General features: G+C 39.5%; 2 protein-coding genes across 4 annotated transcripts; both read right to left on the minus strand.

Moving 5' to 3' along the window:
• Positions 1-921: 921 nt before the first annotated feature.
• sid4 (secreted immunoglobulin domain 4) lies at positions 922-5,566 on the minus strand. Of its 2 annotated transcripts, none has more exons than XM_085163536.1 (8): positions 5,549-5,566; positions 3,370-3,525; positions 3,153-3,287; positions 2,421-2,593; positions 2,128-2,314; positions 1,857-2,036; positions 1,500-1,766; positions 922-1,406 (listed from the first exon to the last, which is right to left on the minus strand). In XM_085163536.1, coding segments are annotated over exons 1-8 (1,104 nt in total). In that variant the 5' UTR covers positions 5,550-5,566; the 3' UTR covers positions 922-1,401. The 2 variants fall into 2 exon arrangements, with proteins under 2 accessions (XP_085019662.1, XP_085019661.1); XM_085163535.1 differs by lacking the exon at positions 5,549-5,566 and adding an exon at positions 4,632-4,762.
• Positions 5,567-8,663: 3,097 nt separating this feature from the next.
• On the minus strand, positions 8,664-19,828 carry LOC146516530 (pre-B-cell leukemia transcription factor 1-like). 2 transcript variants are annotated; one of them, XM_085163542.1, is made up of 7 exons: positions 15,890-19,828; positions 15,294-15,392; positions 12,369-12,607; positions 12,048-12,238; positions 11,105-11,240; positions 10,864-11,011; positions 8,664-10,652 (listed from the first exon to the last, which is right to left on the minus strand). In XM_085163542.1, the coding sequence occupies exons 1-6, from the start codon at positions 16,041-16,043 to the stop codon at positions 10,925-10,927; spliced, it is 906 nt and encodes a 301-aa protein (XP_085019668.1). In that variant the 5' UTR covers positions 16,044-19,828; the 3' UTR covers positions 8,664-10,652; positions 10,864-10,924. The 2 variants fall into 2 exon arrangements, with proteins under 2 accessions (XP_085019668.1, XP_085019669.1); XM_085163543.1 differs by having other exon boundaries at positions 8,664-10,673.
• Between the last annotated feature and the right edge of the window lie 104 nt (positions 19,829-19,932).

Genomic DNA, 19,932 nt, shown 5'->3' on the forward strand with positions numbered 1-19,932 from the left:
TTTTTAACTTTTTTTATATATTAATATCAAAAATTAAAGTAACAAATGAGCAATTTTAGAATTAAAAAAAAACCCACTGTTCATGTGATGTCCAAATTGAGCACATTGTCACTTCCTCTTAGGTCCCAGAAAAGGGGATGCAATGCTGTCATTGCTGAGAGCATTTCTTTATATAGTTGCATGCTCATTCTTTTTAAACTTATGACCATGGCATCACTGAAACAACTGTGGGAAGCTCTTTAGATCTGGACACAAATCTAAACTGATGGGAATTCAGCAAGCAAAGGTCACGACCGTGTGACATCACAAAAACACATTCTTGGCCCAGACTCGTGAGAATTCATATGCTAATTATGACAAATCTGTGCCACTGGTCAAGTGAAGACATTTCATGTTTTAAAATGTTAAAAGTCAGTTTCTCTCCGACTTCGTAATACTATGAAAAAAACAAAACACGTTACTGAACATTATTAAATGTTTAAACTCTGTAATGGAAGATGACCAGATTTCATATTTGGTCGGTTATGAATTGGTGACATCTTTGGTACCTACTTATGAAATTTCTTCCACACTACATATAGTACGAGTCTGGGAACACACAGATGTGAACGGGCTGCTGCACAGCTGCTAGGTTGTAATTTTAGTTTGGGTTTTTTTCAGCTATTTTTTCTGTGCATTTTGGTATTTTTTGTCATTTGTGGATCTGAATCTGAAATATATTTCCTCCCATGTGGTTGTCTTGTATGTTTTTCCCCTTCAGAAGGCACCCTAATGTCTACACAGTCATTTTTACAAGCAATTTTTAAAAACATGGATATCAAATGAGTGGTTTAACTGTTTACAATTGCATTATTATAGCTCAAAACGTGCATAGTCCTAATATAAGTACACTTCAGAAAAAAATATTTCTTCTAATACAGATTAGACAATTTTGTTTAATATGGTATACAGTGATTTGATTCTTAACAAAGGCTTTTATAATGTTTTGTACATTAGATCAAGAACTTTTCTTCAGTGTAAGCTAAGGAGATGACAAGAAGGGAGGAGGACAGTGTGCAGATGCATTCCAGTGGAAGAAAAAACTCCCACACATACATGCTGTTAGCTGTCAGTCGATGCAGAGTTCCAGTAAAAGCTTCCTGAAAGCTGATACGAGACAACAACAATAGTAGGAGTAAAACTTTTCTGCAAAATATGAAAATTTACCCAACATGCCTAGTAATGCCAAATGCATAATCTCAGCCTAATTTGCTTAATCAAACATCAATGTAGATGAATCCATTAATTCTTTTCTCTGGTTTCTTTCAATTAATCGCCAGAGCGCCGTCAGCATTACGATCCATTGTTGCACAAGGTGTAAGCACTGCATAGATGTTTACCAACGAGACACGCTGGGTTTTCTTAAGCTGCAAACAAAACAAAAAAAGCAAGATAGCATTAGAATCTAAAAGAAAGAGATCATTTGTAGTCGTGAAACCGCTCACTTTAACTCAGCTCACCTCTTATGATCACTCTGGTTGTAGCCTCAGTGGAGCCAATGTGGTTTGTGGCCACACATTTGTATGTTCCACTGTCGCTTTGTTTAACTTTGGCTATCAGGAGCTTTCCGTCATTTGTGAGCTCTGCTGTGGGTGACAGGCTGGGCCGGCCCACCCGACTCCATGTGAACTGAATGGGATGAGTGCCGTGGGCAAGGCACTGCAACTGCAGTGCATCTCCGGGTTGGAGCCTCACCTGATCGGGTAGGATGGTGGTGTATGGGGGTGCTGTGTGGAGAGGAGAAAGAGACAATTTTGCTTACCATGAGCAGTGTGGATGTGTGGGATCTGTGTTTAAATATCCTTATGTCCACTCACTCTCCACCTCCATATCTGAGTAAGCTTCACTGTAGCCATGTATGTTAGTCGCATTACAGATGTATTGTCCCGAGTCTTGGCGCCCCACGCTGGTTAGTGTTAGAACTCCACCATTAACTGTGTGTTTCCATGGCAGTGGAGCTCGCAGCTTGGACCAGGTGATAAGAGGAGGAGGGGAACCTAAAAGGGAAGACCAGATTTGAAGGGCAGAATGAAAACTGAGAAGCAGAACTATGAGCCATCTAAAATATGAGCGTTATAGGCATCTTACCACTGGCCTGACACTCTATTGTGACTGTATGTCCCTCCACTGCCGTAATTTCAGTAGGGGTCACTGAAGCTACCGGCGACCCGGGCTCCCTCTCGACAATGATTTCAATTTTGGCCTCAGTCATCCCCTCAGTGTTTTCAGCGAGGCAAATATAAACTCCCGAGTCATCTGGATGTATCGCAGGAAACTGAGAAAACAGAATATCATTTTCTTTTTCATTCATTTGAACTATTTTTCTATCCTAAATGTGAAAATCAGTTTAACCAAAACTTGAGCACAAGTTAGCATTTCACCTTGATGGTGTTGACATCATTTTCTTCAGCGGTAACCAGCTTCAGGGTGGAGTCTTGGCGTTTCCAGGACAGCGTGGGATTTGGCCTGCCTTGGGCACGGCATTCCACCAACACGGCCTCACCTTTCCTGACTCTCAGCGGCCCCGAAGGTGTTAGTCGTACTTTAGGTGCGTCTAAAAGCAAGAAAGGGATACACTACACATCCTGAAAACTCTAAATGTGCCTGTTTTTCTTTTTTTTACAAAAGACTGACAGCAAACAGTTGGTTATGTATGCCTACAGCACTGTAATACATAGTTTGCTCCTATATGATGTTTGTGTCAGTGCAGAACCAGTTCTGCTTTGGTTCCTTTAAAAGAACCAGCCCACATTTCAATATAATGTTACATAGAATTCAATAGCAGAGCTTAAACTAATTTGGAAAGAAAATCATCATCTTTGAGAGAATTTGTGGAGATAGCGGTTACCATAGCTACTGTTTCCAACGTCGGGTCCCAACGCTGTCTGATCTCACCACCAGCACCGGTCTTTTTACTCATTGAAACCCTAAACATTTTATTTTTAACATGAATTTTTTCCTAAAGTTTCATTAAATACTAATTTACCCTTCATTAACAAAAGTTATAGTAAATCTTTACAGGGTTATGTGTCATTGAAAACATCTGGACAACATTCCAGGGAACCCACGCTTTCTGGTTTTGCACAGTTGGGAAAAACTGAATACAAGCTCACATTTGACGGTCAGCATAACGCTGGCGGTGCTGCGGCCGGCAGCGGAGGATACCATACAGCGGTACTGCCCGTTGTTTCCAGGTACAGCGCTAGTAACCGTGAGCACAGACCCATCAGGACCGACTTTTATGTTGTCTACAGGGAAACAGGGAGACTTAAGTTAGACCTTACAAATGCTGTAGAACAGTGATTGTTTTAACATGTTGTCTGTCCTGACCTGGTAATGCTTGGTTGTTGGCCTTTTTCCACTGTACCTCGAGTGGCCGTGGGTTAGAGTCTGTCAGTTTTACATTGCACCTAAAACTGACAGACTCTCCTTTGCGCACAGTAGCAGCTCGTGGCTCCACTGAGATGACAGGAGCCTGACCAGCCACTGCACAGAGAAACACAACTATCAGCACGCACAGTAAATACATACTTTAATTAAATAAACTCTGTGGCCACACACTTAATTTATTATTTTAAGTATTTTAAGTAATGAATCTGCAATGACTTATAGTTCAGGCAGTCTTTTTTTCTCAGAATATAAACATAATAGTGCTTTCATTGTTAATTTAGTTATATTCTATTTAGGAAATACTTGGCTTGGACATTAAATGTAGGTTGCAGTGTTTGTGCTGCTTTACGGTCATTTTAGCAACAGGTCACTGAGGTTACTGTAGAGTTTACTGACTCCTGGCCAGTGTTCATGTTCACAGTTGCCATTTAGTGTTAATTAAATTGCTGTTCCTGTAGCTATACTAGCTGTTGATGTAGTGTCAGTATATTGCAAAAAGCTCTAGATTTTATTACAATTCAAAAAAATAAACCAGGTTATTTATAGTCACTTTGTGTGAATGATTATTTATTATTATTATTAAGTCATCCAAACTAATATAAAGTGCATTTATAAAGCGCAGATTATCTGTCATGTTCATTTTACTGCTCAATTTAGGTAATGGCTTATTTCAATTCTTCATTCTTGCATTTTTCTAGGAACTGAGTTTGAATACTTATACTGCGTGTAAGAATACACGTACGTCTTTGTGAACCTTTTGACACATCTGGGTAAAACACAGAGTACACAAACGCGAGCCCAAAGCAAACAACCCGAACAAATACTCAGATTGAACGGGCAGTCGATGACGAAACAACAATGTACAAAAGATGAGGGTTTTTTTCTCAATGAAGACTTTGCTGAATAACATCAGAACATTGTTAGATGTGTTTAATTTATCTAAATCACATATTTAAGTCTGGGGAGAAAAAAGTCTGTTTCAACACTTAATGCCTTTCAGTATTTTGGTTAGAAAGTACTTTTATTCCAATGGGAACTACTGCAGTCTGTGAATAATCCCCAGTGAATCTTGCAGGTATTTTTATTCCAGTGGGTTCAATCTTGTTTCAGTTAGGCCTTTAAAGTACTTAAACAGACATTGTGTTGCCATCTTCCAACAAATGCCTTTCTCCTCTTTCATTAAATCAAATGAAATGACTCACCTGAGTATATTAGAGAGAACAGGATCAGAGCCCCACGTGATAAATCCATGATGAACACAGAGCAGACTAACTTTCTCCGCTGTGCAACCTCACTGTCTGTCTTTCTGTCTGTGCCTCTTATCACTTTCAACCTTTAACCCCTTACCAACCACTTACCCTATTCAAATATCCTCTACAAATGCCAGTTAGCTATTAAACGGTTATATTTTTACAATCTTTTTCAGTTAATTATTTTCTGATTCTGGTGACCTGAATGATATATCTTTTGAGCCAAGACCACGCCAACTAAAACAACTAATTTCACACAGTTGACAAGCACTGAACTTGCAGGAGATATATGGAGAAAAGCACCGAAATTAGATTTAGTGACTGTTTTATTAATTATTTATAAGTCTGTCGAACTACAGGAGGACTGTGATTTTACTGCTAATCTTTAGAGGATTATTCTGCTTTCCAAGAAAATAACATTCCTGCAGTGAAAAGCCTCCATGTGTCTGTATTGATTGGTGAGCTTGGTGATAGTGGCTGATGAAACTGATTTTTCAGGACTGTGAAAACAGAGCTGCCCTTGTTTTTGTACTGTCTGCAGATAAAGACAGTCATTTATATGGAATGTCACCACATATCACTCATAAGAACATTATTGTTTGTCATATTAGATAAGCTCATATCAACATTTTAATATGTAACTCTAATAGAACTACTGTTGGAATAATAAGCTGGTGGTTATTATTGCATAAAATATAAAATGCCATGTAGCAAATAATGAGTAACATATTTACAGATCAACAAATTACTGTAACTAAAGAAAAAGAAAAAACTGTTTTAAATTACTTAAATACTAAAAAACTAACATTCCACCATATCAGCATGGTCATTTATCATACAAATTATTGATTACACTGTGTAGCACTCACTTCATTATCAGATACTCCACAGCAACAGTCCACCTTGGCAGCTCTCACTCTCTAACTTAATCAGTTTGTCCTCTTACTCAAATGTCTTTTGAGGACTGATTTTCTAATCCTGGAAGAAGAGATTTTCCACAACATTCTCCTGTTTTAAAATGAACATTAAATTAGCCAAAACATTAAAACCGGGATCAGTATACAGTTCTGATCTGGATGATGTGATTGCAGTTATATGGGAACGTCTGATTCACTTTTTCAGTGAATTCAGTTCTGCAGTTAATCAATCCGTATGCTTTAGTTTGCCACAAAGAAGTCATAACTTCTTTTTATACTAACCTGTATGTGTTCAACTGAAATCCTTGTCAGACATACACACTACCAGTCAAAAGTTTGGACACACTTTCTCATTTAATGGTTTTTCTTTATTTTTATGACTATTTACATTGTAGATCCTCACTGAAGGCATCAAAACTATGAATGAACACATATGGAAGAATGTAGTGAACACAAAAGTGTGAAATAACTTAAGCATGTTTTATATTTTTGGATTCTTAAAAACAGCCACCCTTTGCTTTGATTACTGCTTTGCACACTCTTGCCATTCCCTCGATGAGCTTCATGAGGTAGTCACCTGACATGGTTTTCCAACAGTCCTCTAGGAGTTCCCAGAGATGCTGAGCATTTGTTGGTCCATCTCATCCCAAACCATCCTGATCAGGTTTAGGTCAGGTTACTGTGGAGGCCAGACCATCACTCTCCCTCTTGGTCAAATAGCCCTTACACGGCCTGGAGGTTGTCCTGTTGAAAAATACATGACGGTCCAACTGAATGCAAACCTCATGGGATGGCATGTTGCTGCAGAATGCTTTGGTAGCCATGCTGGTTCAATCTGTCTTCAGTTTTGAATAAATCCCCAACAGTGTCACCAGCAAAGCACCCGCGCACCATCACACCTCCTCCTCCATTCTTTACGGTGGGAACCATGCATGTAGAGACCATCAGTTCACCTTTTCTGTGTCGCACAAAGACACGGCAGGTGGAACCGAAGATCTCAAACTTGGGCTCATCAGACCAAAACACAGATTTCCACTCGTCTATGTGTTTCTTGGCCCAAACAATTCTCTTCTGCTTGTTGCTTTTCCTTAGTAGTGTTTTCTTAGCGGCTATTAGACCATAAAGGCCTGATTCACGCATTCTCCTCTGAACAGCTGATGCAGAGATGTGTGTCTGCTACTGGAACTCTGAGTGGCATTGATCTGGGCTCTAATCTGAGTCGCTGCAATTTCTGAAACTGGTTACTCAGATGAATTTATCCACAGCAGCGGTGGTGATTCTTGGTCTTTCCTGGGGCGGTGCTCACGTGAGCCAGTTTTGTTGTAGCGCTTGATGGATTTTGCGACTGCGCTTTGGGACACACTCAAAGCTTTAGCAATTTTCCAGACTGACTGACCTTTAGTTCTTAAAGTAATGATGGACTGTCGTTTGTCTTTACTTAGCTGACTGGTTCTTGCCATAATATGAATTATAACAGCTGTCAAACAGGGCTGTCAGCTGTGCACCAACCTGACTTCTGCACAGCACAACTGATTGTGCCCATCCACTATTTTGAAGAATCTAAAATATAAAACGTTTTGAGTTATTTATCAGTTTTTTCTTTGCTACATAATTCCATATATCTTGCTTCATATATTTGAAGTCTTCAGTATCTACATTGTACAAAGTAGTACAAATTAAAAAAAAACTTTGCTTTTTACTTTTTTAAAATATAAAAACTAGTCAAAAATCTATATACAACGAATGTCCAAGAATAAATAATAAGAATTTGATTTGCTGACATTCACCACAGTGGCTTTTTTTTTTATTAAAGTCTGAATAAATAAAGAAAAGAGACGCCAAGAGACAATAAAATACATGACCTGGTTGCAAAGTCCCCAGAAGCCAATTTAGATGCAGTGACATGTGAATGCCCTCTAGTGGTGTGGAGAGTGGATTGCGCACAGAAGCAGCACTGAATGTTCTAGAATGAGACCACAACCCCCTTTCCTCATAACGGTTAAGTTAAAATAATTACCTGTTTAAAGATGAGAGGATTTGAATTTATTTAAATCATATTATACCAAGTTTGTGTCCAAAGCGACTCTACAGAAACTTGTTGAATGACAACGGCTTTATTTGTTAAGCAGTGTTGGGAAGGTTACTTTTAAAATGTATTCCATTACAGATTACAGATTACATGCCCCAAAATGTATTCTGTAACGTATTCCGTTACGTTACTCAATGAGAGTAACGTATTCTGAATACTTTGGATTACTTAATATATTATCATGCTGTTTACAACTACATGAATGTACTATTGCTGTGATTTATTACTGTTACTGAAGGTCCGCGGCTCTGAACCGTAGTAAAGGGACCTCTGGCTAATACGGTGGGTTCTGTGTCGGGCTCGTAGCTCAAAACTAGCTTTACTTTGTTGTCTGGGTCAACTTTGCTAGCAGAGACAGAGAGAGGCGTTGAAAGGCTGCTCCAACGGAACTTATTGTTTTTGGAGGAAAACACGAACACGGTGTACAGTCGAGTCTTAATAGCTTACTTACAACTGGGCTCGTCAGGCTCTCTTCTTGGCTGCAGTGGTTATTATTATATTTACATGCTTCCAGCTCCCGTTTTTGCTCGATGACAGCTCGTACTTTTCCTTTTTCTCCCTCCCTCGCTCACAGACACATAACGTGTATGGCAGTCCATTCTCCCTGCAGCACGGACTACACTGCCCATGATGCTACATTCTTTAGAGCTATACCTGTAGCATTCTGCCTGTTAGCTTAGCACAACAACAACAGGCGCTCTCTCACCCAGGAAACACGCAGAGAGAGCGTCACCCTGTAACCATGGCAACCGTAACGCTGCCTGGAACAACAGAACATAGCTGTCAAACAAAACCCAAACAGTCCTGACCCGCCACAATATGAAACAGGGAAGTACCGCCGTGTAATCCATTTATTTCAACAAAGTAACTGTATTCTAAATACCACTTTTTTAAACGGTAACTGTAACGGAATACAGTTACTCATATTTTGTATTTTAAATACGTAACGGCGGTACATGTATTCCGTTACTCCCCAACACTGTTGTTAAGTGATGTTTGTCTTGTGATGTGCTTTTATAAAAAGAAAGAAAGATACAATCATAGCTTCAAAACCTAAAAAGAACAGCATGCATCTTTTGCTTTATTAATACAGCGTTAAGATGAAAGGTCCACATCTGGTTTAACACCACATGCAGGCTTTAGTCCTTTTTTTAAGTTATTTTCATTTTTATCATTAAAAAGATAGTAGTGTCAGCACAAATAAAATGTGAGAAGTTAAAAATGAATCCCAGAAAGAGGTGTACAAAAGCACCACAAATCCAAATAAAAGAAATGTTTTGGGGAAGATCTGTCCGTGTTCGTTTGTGACGCCACTTGACACTGGCCTAGTGGGGAAGGGATAGTATACTATGAGTTGTGACAGAGCACACGTCGCGTAGAGGTCTGGGTGAGCGAATATATGTGCCACTGTGTCTTCAGCCTCCTTCAACCTGATAAAAAGAACATTCAGTCAATCTGGATTTTCCAAAATATGTCTGTGAATCTCAGGGAATTTTTATTTTGTTGCATCCACTTTCACTACAGACGTAGTACATCATCAAGTTCACAGTCCGTCACACACATCACTGATCGCTCCCCATTAAGCTAAAATACCTATGATGAAATTCTAATCGATACTGTAGAAGGAGTAAAGATTCTTGTAAACAACAAAGGGACAGACAGCAGACGCCACTCCGCGAAATAAGTGACATAAGCTTATCATTCATTCAAACAGATGATCTAAAAATCCTGCTTATGTGTGTTTAAATGTTCGGTCAATAAATCTGATTCTGATACAACAAAAAGCCATAGCCATCACTTTAACCACTATTAGTTTACAGCTGACGCTTCACTTTTAGTGAAATTTATAAGTACGTTTTTGGTCAATGACACACAAGATGCCAGAGAAGTGCAGACTTCAGCTTTTTTTGCGGGGTTTCACAAATATACTGCATTGACTGTTTGGAAATTACAGCCATTTTTATACAAAGTAAATACGGAATTCATTTGTAACAAAATGATATTTCAGTTTGAGCTACGATTTTTATGATGATGACGACTTTTTAGTCTTGATCTGTAATCTAATGTTAATATTCAGGAGCTGACACGGCAAGAACGATTTTAACATCAAACCTTTTGAGGGAGCTCAGCTCCCAGTTTATACATTAATAAAAGAAGAATAGTTAATAAGTAGTTAATAAATTACTTGACTTTTATGTCACAAAATACTTGTTAAGGAAGTGAATAATGCTTCTGGCCAAAGTATTCAGCCCTCTATAACTCTGGAGAAGTCAATTTAACTGGATATCTGTCACAATGTTTCTTTCAAAAGCAGCCTAATTAGTTGTATGGCTGATTGCATTGTCTAAGATTAATAACAACGAATGACACTCAGTTATGTGGCATTATTTACACTGGAAAAATCAGACTGATTGCCACCCTGATTTTTCCAGTGTCTGTGTGAGCAGCACATGTCTCATTTATTCATGACAAGCTTCACTATTGAAGAATCCAGTGCTTATGTGTGTGTGCCACATAAAATCAGTATGTTACGATCACAAGACATTTAAACCTGTTTTTGTTCTAACCTGTACCGTCTCCAAAAGACTCTAGAATATAACATTAAAATAAAATGACAAACAAAATTAAAATACATGATTATTGTTAATTTTAGGCTACTGCAGTTATTTTCAGGCATGTTAAAGTGAAATCTGGGGCTTCTTGAGCACCCCCTAAAACGGGTTCAAACTCGCAGTGCAATATGGGTAAAATGTGGCTATAGCACCTGGGACACACAAATAGCAGTCTCTGCAGAAAGCAAGTGGTTGTTCTTTGATCTCGTTTCATACTCTACATCTAGCAGATGAGGCTAAAACAGCAATGTGTTAGACTAACTACTCACATGGAGGCAGAGAGGATGAAGAACAGCACCTCCAGTGACTCCTCAAAGCCTCCCATCAGGTGGGGTACATATTGCTGTGTATCCTCCTGTTGGCACATCGGGGGACACTTGAAGAAAACGTTTTCCACACATGCATGAAGAAAAGATTTGCACACACATTTCCATAATCAAAAAAAAACCAGACACCTGGTGGCTCTTCTTTGAAACTGTGATAAATATTTTTATTTTTCTCATCTGGCCATCTACTGTGGGTTTCCACATTTTCATTTAGAGAAAAGTAAGCTTGAGGGTGTATACCTGAGTTTGGTGTAGCTGGAGAGGTGGCTTGGCTGGAAAGCGAAGACACACTTGTCACTGTCTACATAGCATAAAGGTTAGCTTCCTCCTGGAACTTTGCAATATTCTTCTTATACCGAATCCTCTTGTTTCCAAACCAGTTGGCTATCTGAAAGAATTAAGATAAGAAAAGGGAGCAAGTCAGAAAATTCAGCTGGCTTCTTTAGATTAAACCAAGTGCTATATCTGGTCTTTTTTTAACCTGAGCAACAGTGATGCCGCACTTCTTGGCCAGCTCCTCCTTGACTTCCTCATTAGGGTAAGGGTTGGCCAGATGGGAATAAAAATTTTCATTCAAAATCTCTGTTGCTTGTTTGCTGAAATTCCTGTGTTTCCGTCTGATGGCAATACAAATATAAAACAATATTTAATTTAAAAAAATGCTAGCAATGCTAGCTAGTGTTCTGGGGGCCTCTGGATGTCTGGAGTTTGGATCTCCTCCATACCTGCTTCATGCCCTGGAGGACGGGGCAGTGGCCCCCCACACCCTCTAGCAGATCATTACATGAAGGAACCTTTTAAAAAACAAGCGCGTCCATGCTCACAGGTGTACACACGGGTGCTCACACACACAAACTACACCCTTTTTGGCTCCTACCTCAAAGCACACTGTGTGCTGTCGATCTTACGTGCTGCACAATAATGTTTAATATTTAGTATTTACTGTTATATTCCCATATATCATCGTGATGTTGTTTATTCTATTACTCTCGTTTTCTTCTGCTTGTTTTCTTTTTTCTTTCTCAACAGGTGATCCAGGTGATCGATATATGTTTTTTTGTTTGTTTCTTTTTTTCTGCTTATTCTGTTGGTTTTTGTTTTTTGCCCTTCTCCCCCGTCCCTCTTCTCAACTGTTTTTCTTTCCCTCTTTCTTTCTCCCTTTTCTTTCCCCCAGTCAAGTCTGTCCCGTATTCAGCAAGTGAAAATAAAATAAATAATAAAAGGTGAATCAAATGGACCATTACGGCAAAGCTGGGATGGTCAATTTGGTAAAGAAAATCCGTTGGGCATCTTTCTTCGCCTTTAGACAATAATTCTGATGGCAAAAGAGCCAAATGGGACAGGCAAAAAAAATAAATAAATGCTAGCAGACACTTGAAGACTAAACTTAAAGATGAGGCAAGGAAATAAATATGAAAACCAACCTTGCATCCAGGAACCTGGAACGTAGGATCATGACAGCTTCACACGTGCTCTGCTTTAACTGCGTCTGGATAGCCCTGAACTTACGGTGGATGATTGAAACCATTCGCTCAATCTCTTTGGGTGAGATGGGTCGCGTGTGGGACTGCTCCCTCAGCAAGTTGATCACATGGCTGGTGAATTCATTGCAAGCCTGATTGGGATGAAGGCAAAGAGTTCAGGCGTGAATGTGAACAAGAGGGCCAAAGACAAGAATTCTAACACACCTCAGTGATGTAGTCAACACCCTTGCCTGTTCACCCTAAAGTCTCTTAACAACACACCTGTTCATATTTGTCCAGTTCCGCATGGTAAATCTCTCGAATTTGAGAGAGTTTCTCTTTGTAGTCCACATGTTCTAAGCTCCCATCATCAGGCGTTCCTCCGGCTGCTGCGGCCACCACTGCTGCAGAGGCTCCACCCTTCTCTGGACCAGCAACCACCTCTGCTAACAGTATATTATCCAGTCGCATTATCTGAGCATCTGGAGGGCCTTCTTGTTGGACACCTTGGATACTCAGGGCTATAGAGCAGAATATAAACTGTGATGGCCACAATAGATTCGAAATAAATCAATCAAGTTCAAGACATGCAGCATGTCAAGCATCTCCACTCTTCACATATACTTCATTTTTTCATTTTCTGACACATTTTTTGAATAGTTTGTACTGAATTTAAAAACTACTTGAACTGATAAGATCTTAATATGTTCAAAATGTGGAGCATCTTTTAATCAGTGGCAAATAGAAGGGGAAGTGAAGATACAAAAAGTGAAAAGGAGCTGACAAAAAAAAAGGAGAATCACTCCCTATCCTGCTTGTGTAATACTGCCATCAGAATTTCAACCTCTGCTGTGTAGATTTAGAAAACAGCATGAACAGTACAATCAACCCCAAAGACATTCAAACTTTTTAAGATTAATCTTAATATTTTGATTAGACTAGTCAATCTCCTCTAAGCCGCATGGCTTTAAGGTGGTAATGATAGTGAACCAATGCATTCAAATGTTGCAGAAAACAAAAATTAACCAGCACAAACCAGCAACGCTGCATCAGCAGAACACTTTAATGGTTCAATTCAATTTCATTAATGCAGCACCAGTTCTCAGCAGTCTTTACTTTGTACAAAGACCCTACAGTTTTAAACTGATGACCCCAACGATCAATCGCCTATGAGCAAGCATAGTTTCAATTCAGTTTGATTTATATAGTGGCAAATCACAACAACAGTTGCCTCAAGGCACTTAATATTGTAAGGTAAAGACCTTAGTGTCTGTTGCTATGGTAGCAATGGCATCTTTCCTTATCAAGTCCAAGGAAAAGAAAATGCAAGAAACACACACACACACACACTCATCTTCACCCACACGCTGTTAATTAATTAACACCAACTCTTAAGGAGCATCAAAACACTCAGTGAAAAAAATTAAAGCTCATTTGAGAGGTTGTTAATGTGCACAGTTATGCAAATCAGACGGCAATTACAAGGCAGTTTCAGGTAGCATCTCCCATTCATAGTGTCTAATAAGTGCTATGACAGCCTTCGTATCTTCACATCCAGCTTAACCTCTGCAGGAATTAGAGAAACACACCGCAGTACACCAACGCTGTGATCACTTTATAAGGCACACCAGTGAACCGTATTACTGTAGAGCACTAGTACTACACTGGTCTCATACAACAGTATTTTTAAGATGTTCAGTATTGCATAATTAAAGTATAAGTAGACAGCAATTAGCAGACCGATGTGCCACACTGACAACTACATCAGATGTAATCCAGAAACGCGATATTTAACACATTTCTAATGTAGCTTCTATGTATGTGTGTGTGTGAGCTTCTCCAAAGCCAGTAGATCACAAACAGTAAAGATCAGAGTATCCCCATCCCCAGTTTTTCTCTGTGCCTGCACTGCTCATTTATCGCCCTCTGTGATTCTCCCTGATGATACTTTACATAATTTGTTGTTTGTAGTTGTGGATTCTGGCACATATTACTAACATGATCCAAAGAAACAAGATTAAGAATTCATACAATATAACTGGTCGGATATTATTAACAGCCACAGCTGCACACAGGCAAGCATCCTAGCTGGAGTATGAATATTTAACAGCACATTTCAAAGTGCACTTTTTTTTTTGACGGCCCCCAAAAGATCTTTTTTGTTCCAACAATCCTGCTGCTAGTTCTGAACTCCGCCCCGTTATTTTCCTCTCATATTTTATAAGTTTGTGTTGCTCACATTCATTTAAACTACCTCTGTAAAAAAGAGCATAAAATAACAAATAAATAACAGAAGAATTCATGCTGGTTCATTTGATTAACAAGGTCCAAAAGGATAGTTATTCATCGCAACACTTAAACGTCATTATTGTTACTATTGTTTCACCACATTGAAAGGTGTATCCCTAAAATTTACTGGTGAGGCATAAGAGTGGTATCGTTATTTGTATTTAACAAAAAGACAGTATTTTCCAAAATCTCAAACAACTTAGTGCAGTTTACACTGACTTGGTCATACAGAAGGTTGTGAGCTTAGCACCTCTCAGGAAAACTATAGTAAAAAGAAGTATCCTGTGTTTTTGATAAAATAAAAGACATTTTCTTAATTAATTACCTTGCTATGTCGACATAAATAAAGTATTTTCTTATCTTAAGATGAGCTGATTGGAAAGCATATGATCACTTCTATGCTGGTTTCCAAATTCTACCAAACTATTTTTGTTACACACACACACACACACATACTAGCCTTTATTTATGTCATCTTTTCCAGCCCTCATTTTCCCCTCATGTCCGATTTTGTGAATCTGGGCTCTTAGTTTGAAAATAAGCAGGTGAGACAACTACTTACCTTGGAAACTCTGAATCCTTCTTGCTGCCACCCTTAAGCTTCCTGTTTCCAAGCTAACTGAGGTAATACCAAGGAGTACGGTGCAGTTTGTACTTTTTGGGGGTGTTTTTTTTCAACAAGGAAAAAGTTGCCGACTGATATTAAATTACGAATCTTTCCTGCCTAGTTAAATATAGATTTGTTCACTTACTGCAAATTCAAAATGAGTTTGGAATAAATGCAGGATAAGAAAAGCAGGAGTATTATTGTGAGTCTAAAGTCACTGAGTCAATCTTTCTTCTTCCATAGAAACAATTAGACCTATTTAAACATTGCATCATTCTCAACCGCTGGCACAGATTCCTAATGTCAATCACCCAGATTAGACGATCCTGTTGCGCCCATGTATTTCTCAGTCAAAAGCGTCTGTTGATATGACGCTCCTCCTGCAGTAGCGCTTCTAGCCTTTTCACCATCTGAGCATTTGGAGGAGAACATCATCAAAAATCATCAAGAAAGCCAGCAGAGAATTAGGTTTGGAAAAATACCATGGCAAACTGTTGGGGATAGAGTACGACACACTGAGCACAAGAGCAGGAGAGGGAGAAAGAGAGATGCATTAATGACAAGTTTTATGAGGACGGGAGAAAATGTAGACAAACTAGTGTACATCCTGCTTATGTGTCTCCAATCTCTCTCTTGCTCTCTGCCACAGATGTGTCATCTGTCATGTCATGTGAGTCACTACCTAAGATATAACAAGACTGCAAATACAGTTTATTTGCAGTCTTGTTTAAATCCCTTATCCTTACACACTGACTGACCACGAGTCATTCAAATGTAATAAAAAGTCAACTTTAAGCCTAAAATTAACCACAATAATGAATTTGATGAGAGTAGAAGTCTTGTATTAGCATGCAATGTGTATTTACTGGTTGATAAATATAGAAAGAAAGGTACATATGCATCTTACCTGTCTTTTCTTTGGTCTCACACAGGACGCTGAAGAGGGCAGGCTTCGTTCTGTGGCAATTTAAAGCATGTTTCCTTTCATGGAAAATCATAGAATGTGGCAGAAAGACAAAAGAGTCTGCATTAAAAAATGATTCTTTGTTATTATCAGTCATTTACAACCATAAAAAATGCTCTTATCTAACAGATAAAGCAAATTTCCACAAATGAACTTTGACCCTGGAGTCTTCTATTGATAAACCATCAGAGGTGAGAAGCAGACATACTTTGCACGGTCACCTGCCTGATGCAAAGTTTTTGCTATTGCAGCCGTGTGACAGAAACAGTAACAACACTGATCATTTTTCAGTAAATTCACAGTAAAACAAGCACCCAGAAGACAAAACCAGAGTATTTCTGTTTTTTATTTTTTTGCTAGAAAATGCTAAGTCTTTGGAAGCCAATAAAGGGAGAGCAGCTAAAATGGCTTGTTTCAGATGGTGGAACAACGGATGGATTGCTTCTAAAGTCCAGTATTCTAAAGATTCATGAATGGCACTGTGTGTTGAAGGGGTTCCGGCAGTCTTATAAGTAAATTACAGCAGATACACAGCGAATACACTCAAATAACCAGTGTTGGGGAGTAACGGAATACATGTACGTTACATACATACACGTTACGTATTTAAAATACAAAATATGAGTAACTGTATTCCGTTACAGGTACCGTTTAAAAAGGTGGTATTTAGAATACAGTTACTTTGTTGAAATAAATGGATTACACGGCGGTACTTTCCTGTTTCATATTGTCGCGGGTCAGGCCTGTTTGGGTTTTGTTTGACAGCTACGTTCTGAAGTTCCAGGCGGCAGCGTTGCGGTTGCCATGGTTACAGGGTGACGCTCTCGCTCTGCGTGTTTCCTGTGTGAGAAAGCGCTTTTGTGTTGTTGTTGTTGTGCTAAGCTAATAGGCAGAATGCAGAATGTAGCTTCCTTGGCAGTCTAGTCCGTGCTGCAGGGAGAATGGACTGCCATACTCGTTATGTGTCTGTGAGCGCGAGGTGGGAGAAAAGGGAGAGTCGAAAAGTACGCGTTGTTATCGAGCAAAAACGGGAGCTGGAAGCATGTAAATATAATAATAACCACTGCAGCCAAGAAGAGTGCCTGACGAGTCCAGTTGTAAGTAAGCTATTAAAACTCGACTGTACGCTTTGTTCGTGTAAAGCTATTTTTCGGCTAGGAGCCCGACAAGGAACCCATATTAGTCAGAGGTCCCTTTACTACGGTTCGGAGCCGCGGAAATTCAGTAATAGTAATAAATAACACAGCAATAGTACATTCACGTAGTTGTAAAATGCATGATAATATGTTAAGTAATCCAAAGTATTCAGAATACGTTACTCTCATTGAGTAACGTAACGGAATACGTTACAGAATACATTTTAGGGCATGTATTCTGTATTCTGTAATGGAATACATTTTAAAAGTAATCTTCCCAACACTGCAAATAACAAATAAAAAAATTCAGATTAAGAACTCCTTACTTAGATCAAATCCTTTCTCATTTTTTTCTCTGGTTTATTTAGTCATTATTTAGCATTACTGCCACGTTGGTCAATGAATCACTGGTGACTTGCAAACTCAGCTTTGCGTTTATAGTGAGATGATGGATCCTGTTGGTCTGGGCTATGGGATAAAGATGAAGATATTCTGAGGTGCAAAGGGATTCAGCAGTATTGGGGGTTGGTTTTAGTGTGTGATGAGTGAGAAGTGGAACCACCATGCAACTCGGAGGGATACCGAATCCCTCCATTTCAGTGTCTCAAATCGAATTCTCACGTTGTACCTCTGTTATTACCTGGCCCGGGCCTCATCCAGACTCTCATCTGTGATGGCCATGATCTGCTGGAGGATGTCGCTGATGTCCTGCAGCGGTTGGCAATTGTTATGGCATTTCCTATTATCGTGTGGCTCATCCACTTCCTCTCCAGTTAAACTAATATGACACAATATCTGGTGGGCTCTGTTCTCCATACCTCCAATGTGGCACCAGTGTGGAGGGAAAGATGGGAGCAGGGTAACTATAAACGAAGTTCTTTCGCCAACTTTCCGCGCTTACAGCAAACTGAAAGGTTTCCCACAAAAACGGAAAGGTAAGAGCGGTGTGGCCTCAGCAGCAATGATACTCACTATTTACTAATATGAGAAAATAATAGCCGGGGACCAAAAGCTCTTTTTCTTTGGCAAGAGAGGGCACAGCTCACTAGATATTTTTTCTTTTATTTTAATGAGCAGCGTGGCGCACACAGGTTCGGGAGGGTGAAAAATCTCAAAGAGAAAGAAAGCAGGCTGTTTACATGGAGAGCGGTCTTGGCAACAAAATGACAACAACTGCCAAACTCGCCAACTCGTTGCTGCTTTGGAATACTCAGTCTCTTTTTCAAACGCCAATAAAATACTACAGAAAACAAAACAGATACACAAAATTACGTTCCCACTGTGTGAAACAGTTGTGTGTATTACGTTAAAGCTGGCTATCTCGTAACCTGAGAGCCTTTCTCGTGCCGTCGTCTTGGCCTGCTCTCCTTTTATCCCCAAATGCCTATCGTTCATTAAAAGCGCAAACCGACAGGGTCAGTAAACATGCTCATTCGCGATTAACTTTATCCATCTGGTTCGATCCAAGATCCCCACAGCCACGTTTGTATCATTTATTGTTGGTAATTCCTGTTTGCGCGTACCACCACCCTTCCAAGGGAAACGGCGTAGAGCAGCACTGCCCACTGTCAAGTTAGACAACAGGGAAAATACGATTTCCGCTTGTAACTGTCTTTAATCACAGTGAATTTGGCCGTCTTGGCATGGACTGCTGGCTTTTATTACTTCTGTTTATCGGCTTAAATGGAAGCATTAGAATCATAATTTCACCACAAACAGCGTATGCAGATGTTTGGAGTCTGTACCCTGGGGCAGGTCGTCGCTGTCTTAAGTTACCATCCATAGCACTCATTGATCACATAGAGACATTTTTCATTTGTATATGTCGCTGTTGGAAAATGCTGCAGTGTTCTTTGTGAAGAACCGAGAGGCTCACACCTTCCAGTGTTTTGGTTGTGAGTGTGTTTAACACTGAAATAAATGTGACAGAGACTTCATGCATTTCAGGCTGAACTGCTGAAAAGACGATTGAATCCCTCGACAGTAAGCGACAGAGTGACGCTCATACTCAGTCCATCATTTTCATATTTATTTATGAACTTTCACGCAGGCGACTGCATGCACCCCCTGCAAGCAGATATGCAAATGTGTCCATGGGACACACACAGACATGCAGTTTACCTCATCTACCCCTTGTTTTACTCTCAGCAGATTACAGCTGGCTCCTTCTTATTAATTACCTACTAATTAACTGGCCAATCAACCAATAAAGCTAAGCACTGACTTCCTTCCTCGTCCACAGTCCACCTGCTCGATCCACCCCCGCTCTTGCATGCACGCACACAAACACACACATACTGCCATCCATTCTGCATGTTGCCATGCCAACAGGGACCTAAGCCCCTCTGGTTGATGCTTGCAATCAAGGGTCTTTTTTTCTGGTTTTCATACAAACACAAATCGACACACAAACACACACATTAGGATTACGAGGACTGTCTGGTAGTTTCATTATATAATTATTCACAGTTTTAGCTTCTCACTCGCAACTAAAAGCATCTAAAAAGGGCAGACATGTGTTTTCCTTTCTTTAAATTGTTGAATAATTTCATTTACAACAAATAAGAAAGGATAGAATAGTGCAACGTTAGGAAGTATTCTGTAGACTGTATGTGAAGGAAATTGTCACCCAGAGCATGCAGTGCTTTCCTTCATTCATTGATTTATTCATTCTTGCTTGTGCAGAGATAGTGGGTTGTAGCACAAAAAATAAACATCTGTTCTGTTAGGCAGAGAGATTAAATGAGGCAAAAAAAAAAAACAGTTTTTTGAAGCAGCAAGTTCAATTGAAGCTTTGAAAATTTGAGCCGTATTCTCACGCAACTGCTGCCATCTAGCGTTCAGAAGGGA

This window comes from Neolamprologus multifasciatus, chromosome 6 (assembly GCF_963576455.1).
Source record: "Neolamprologus multifasciatus chromosome 6, fNeoMul1.2, whole genome shotgun sequence".
NCBI lineage: Eukaryota > Metazoa > Chordata > Actinopteri > Cichliformes > Cichlidae > Neolamprologus > Neolamprologus multifasciatus.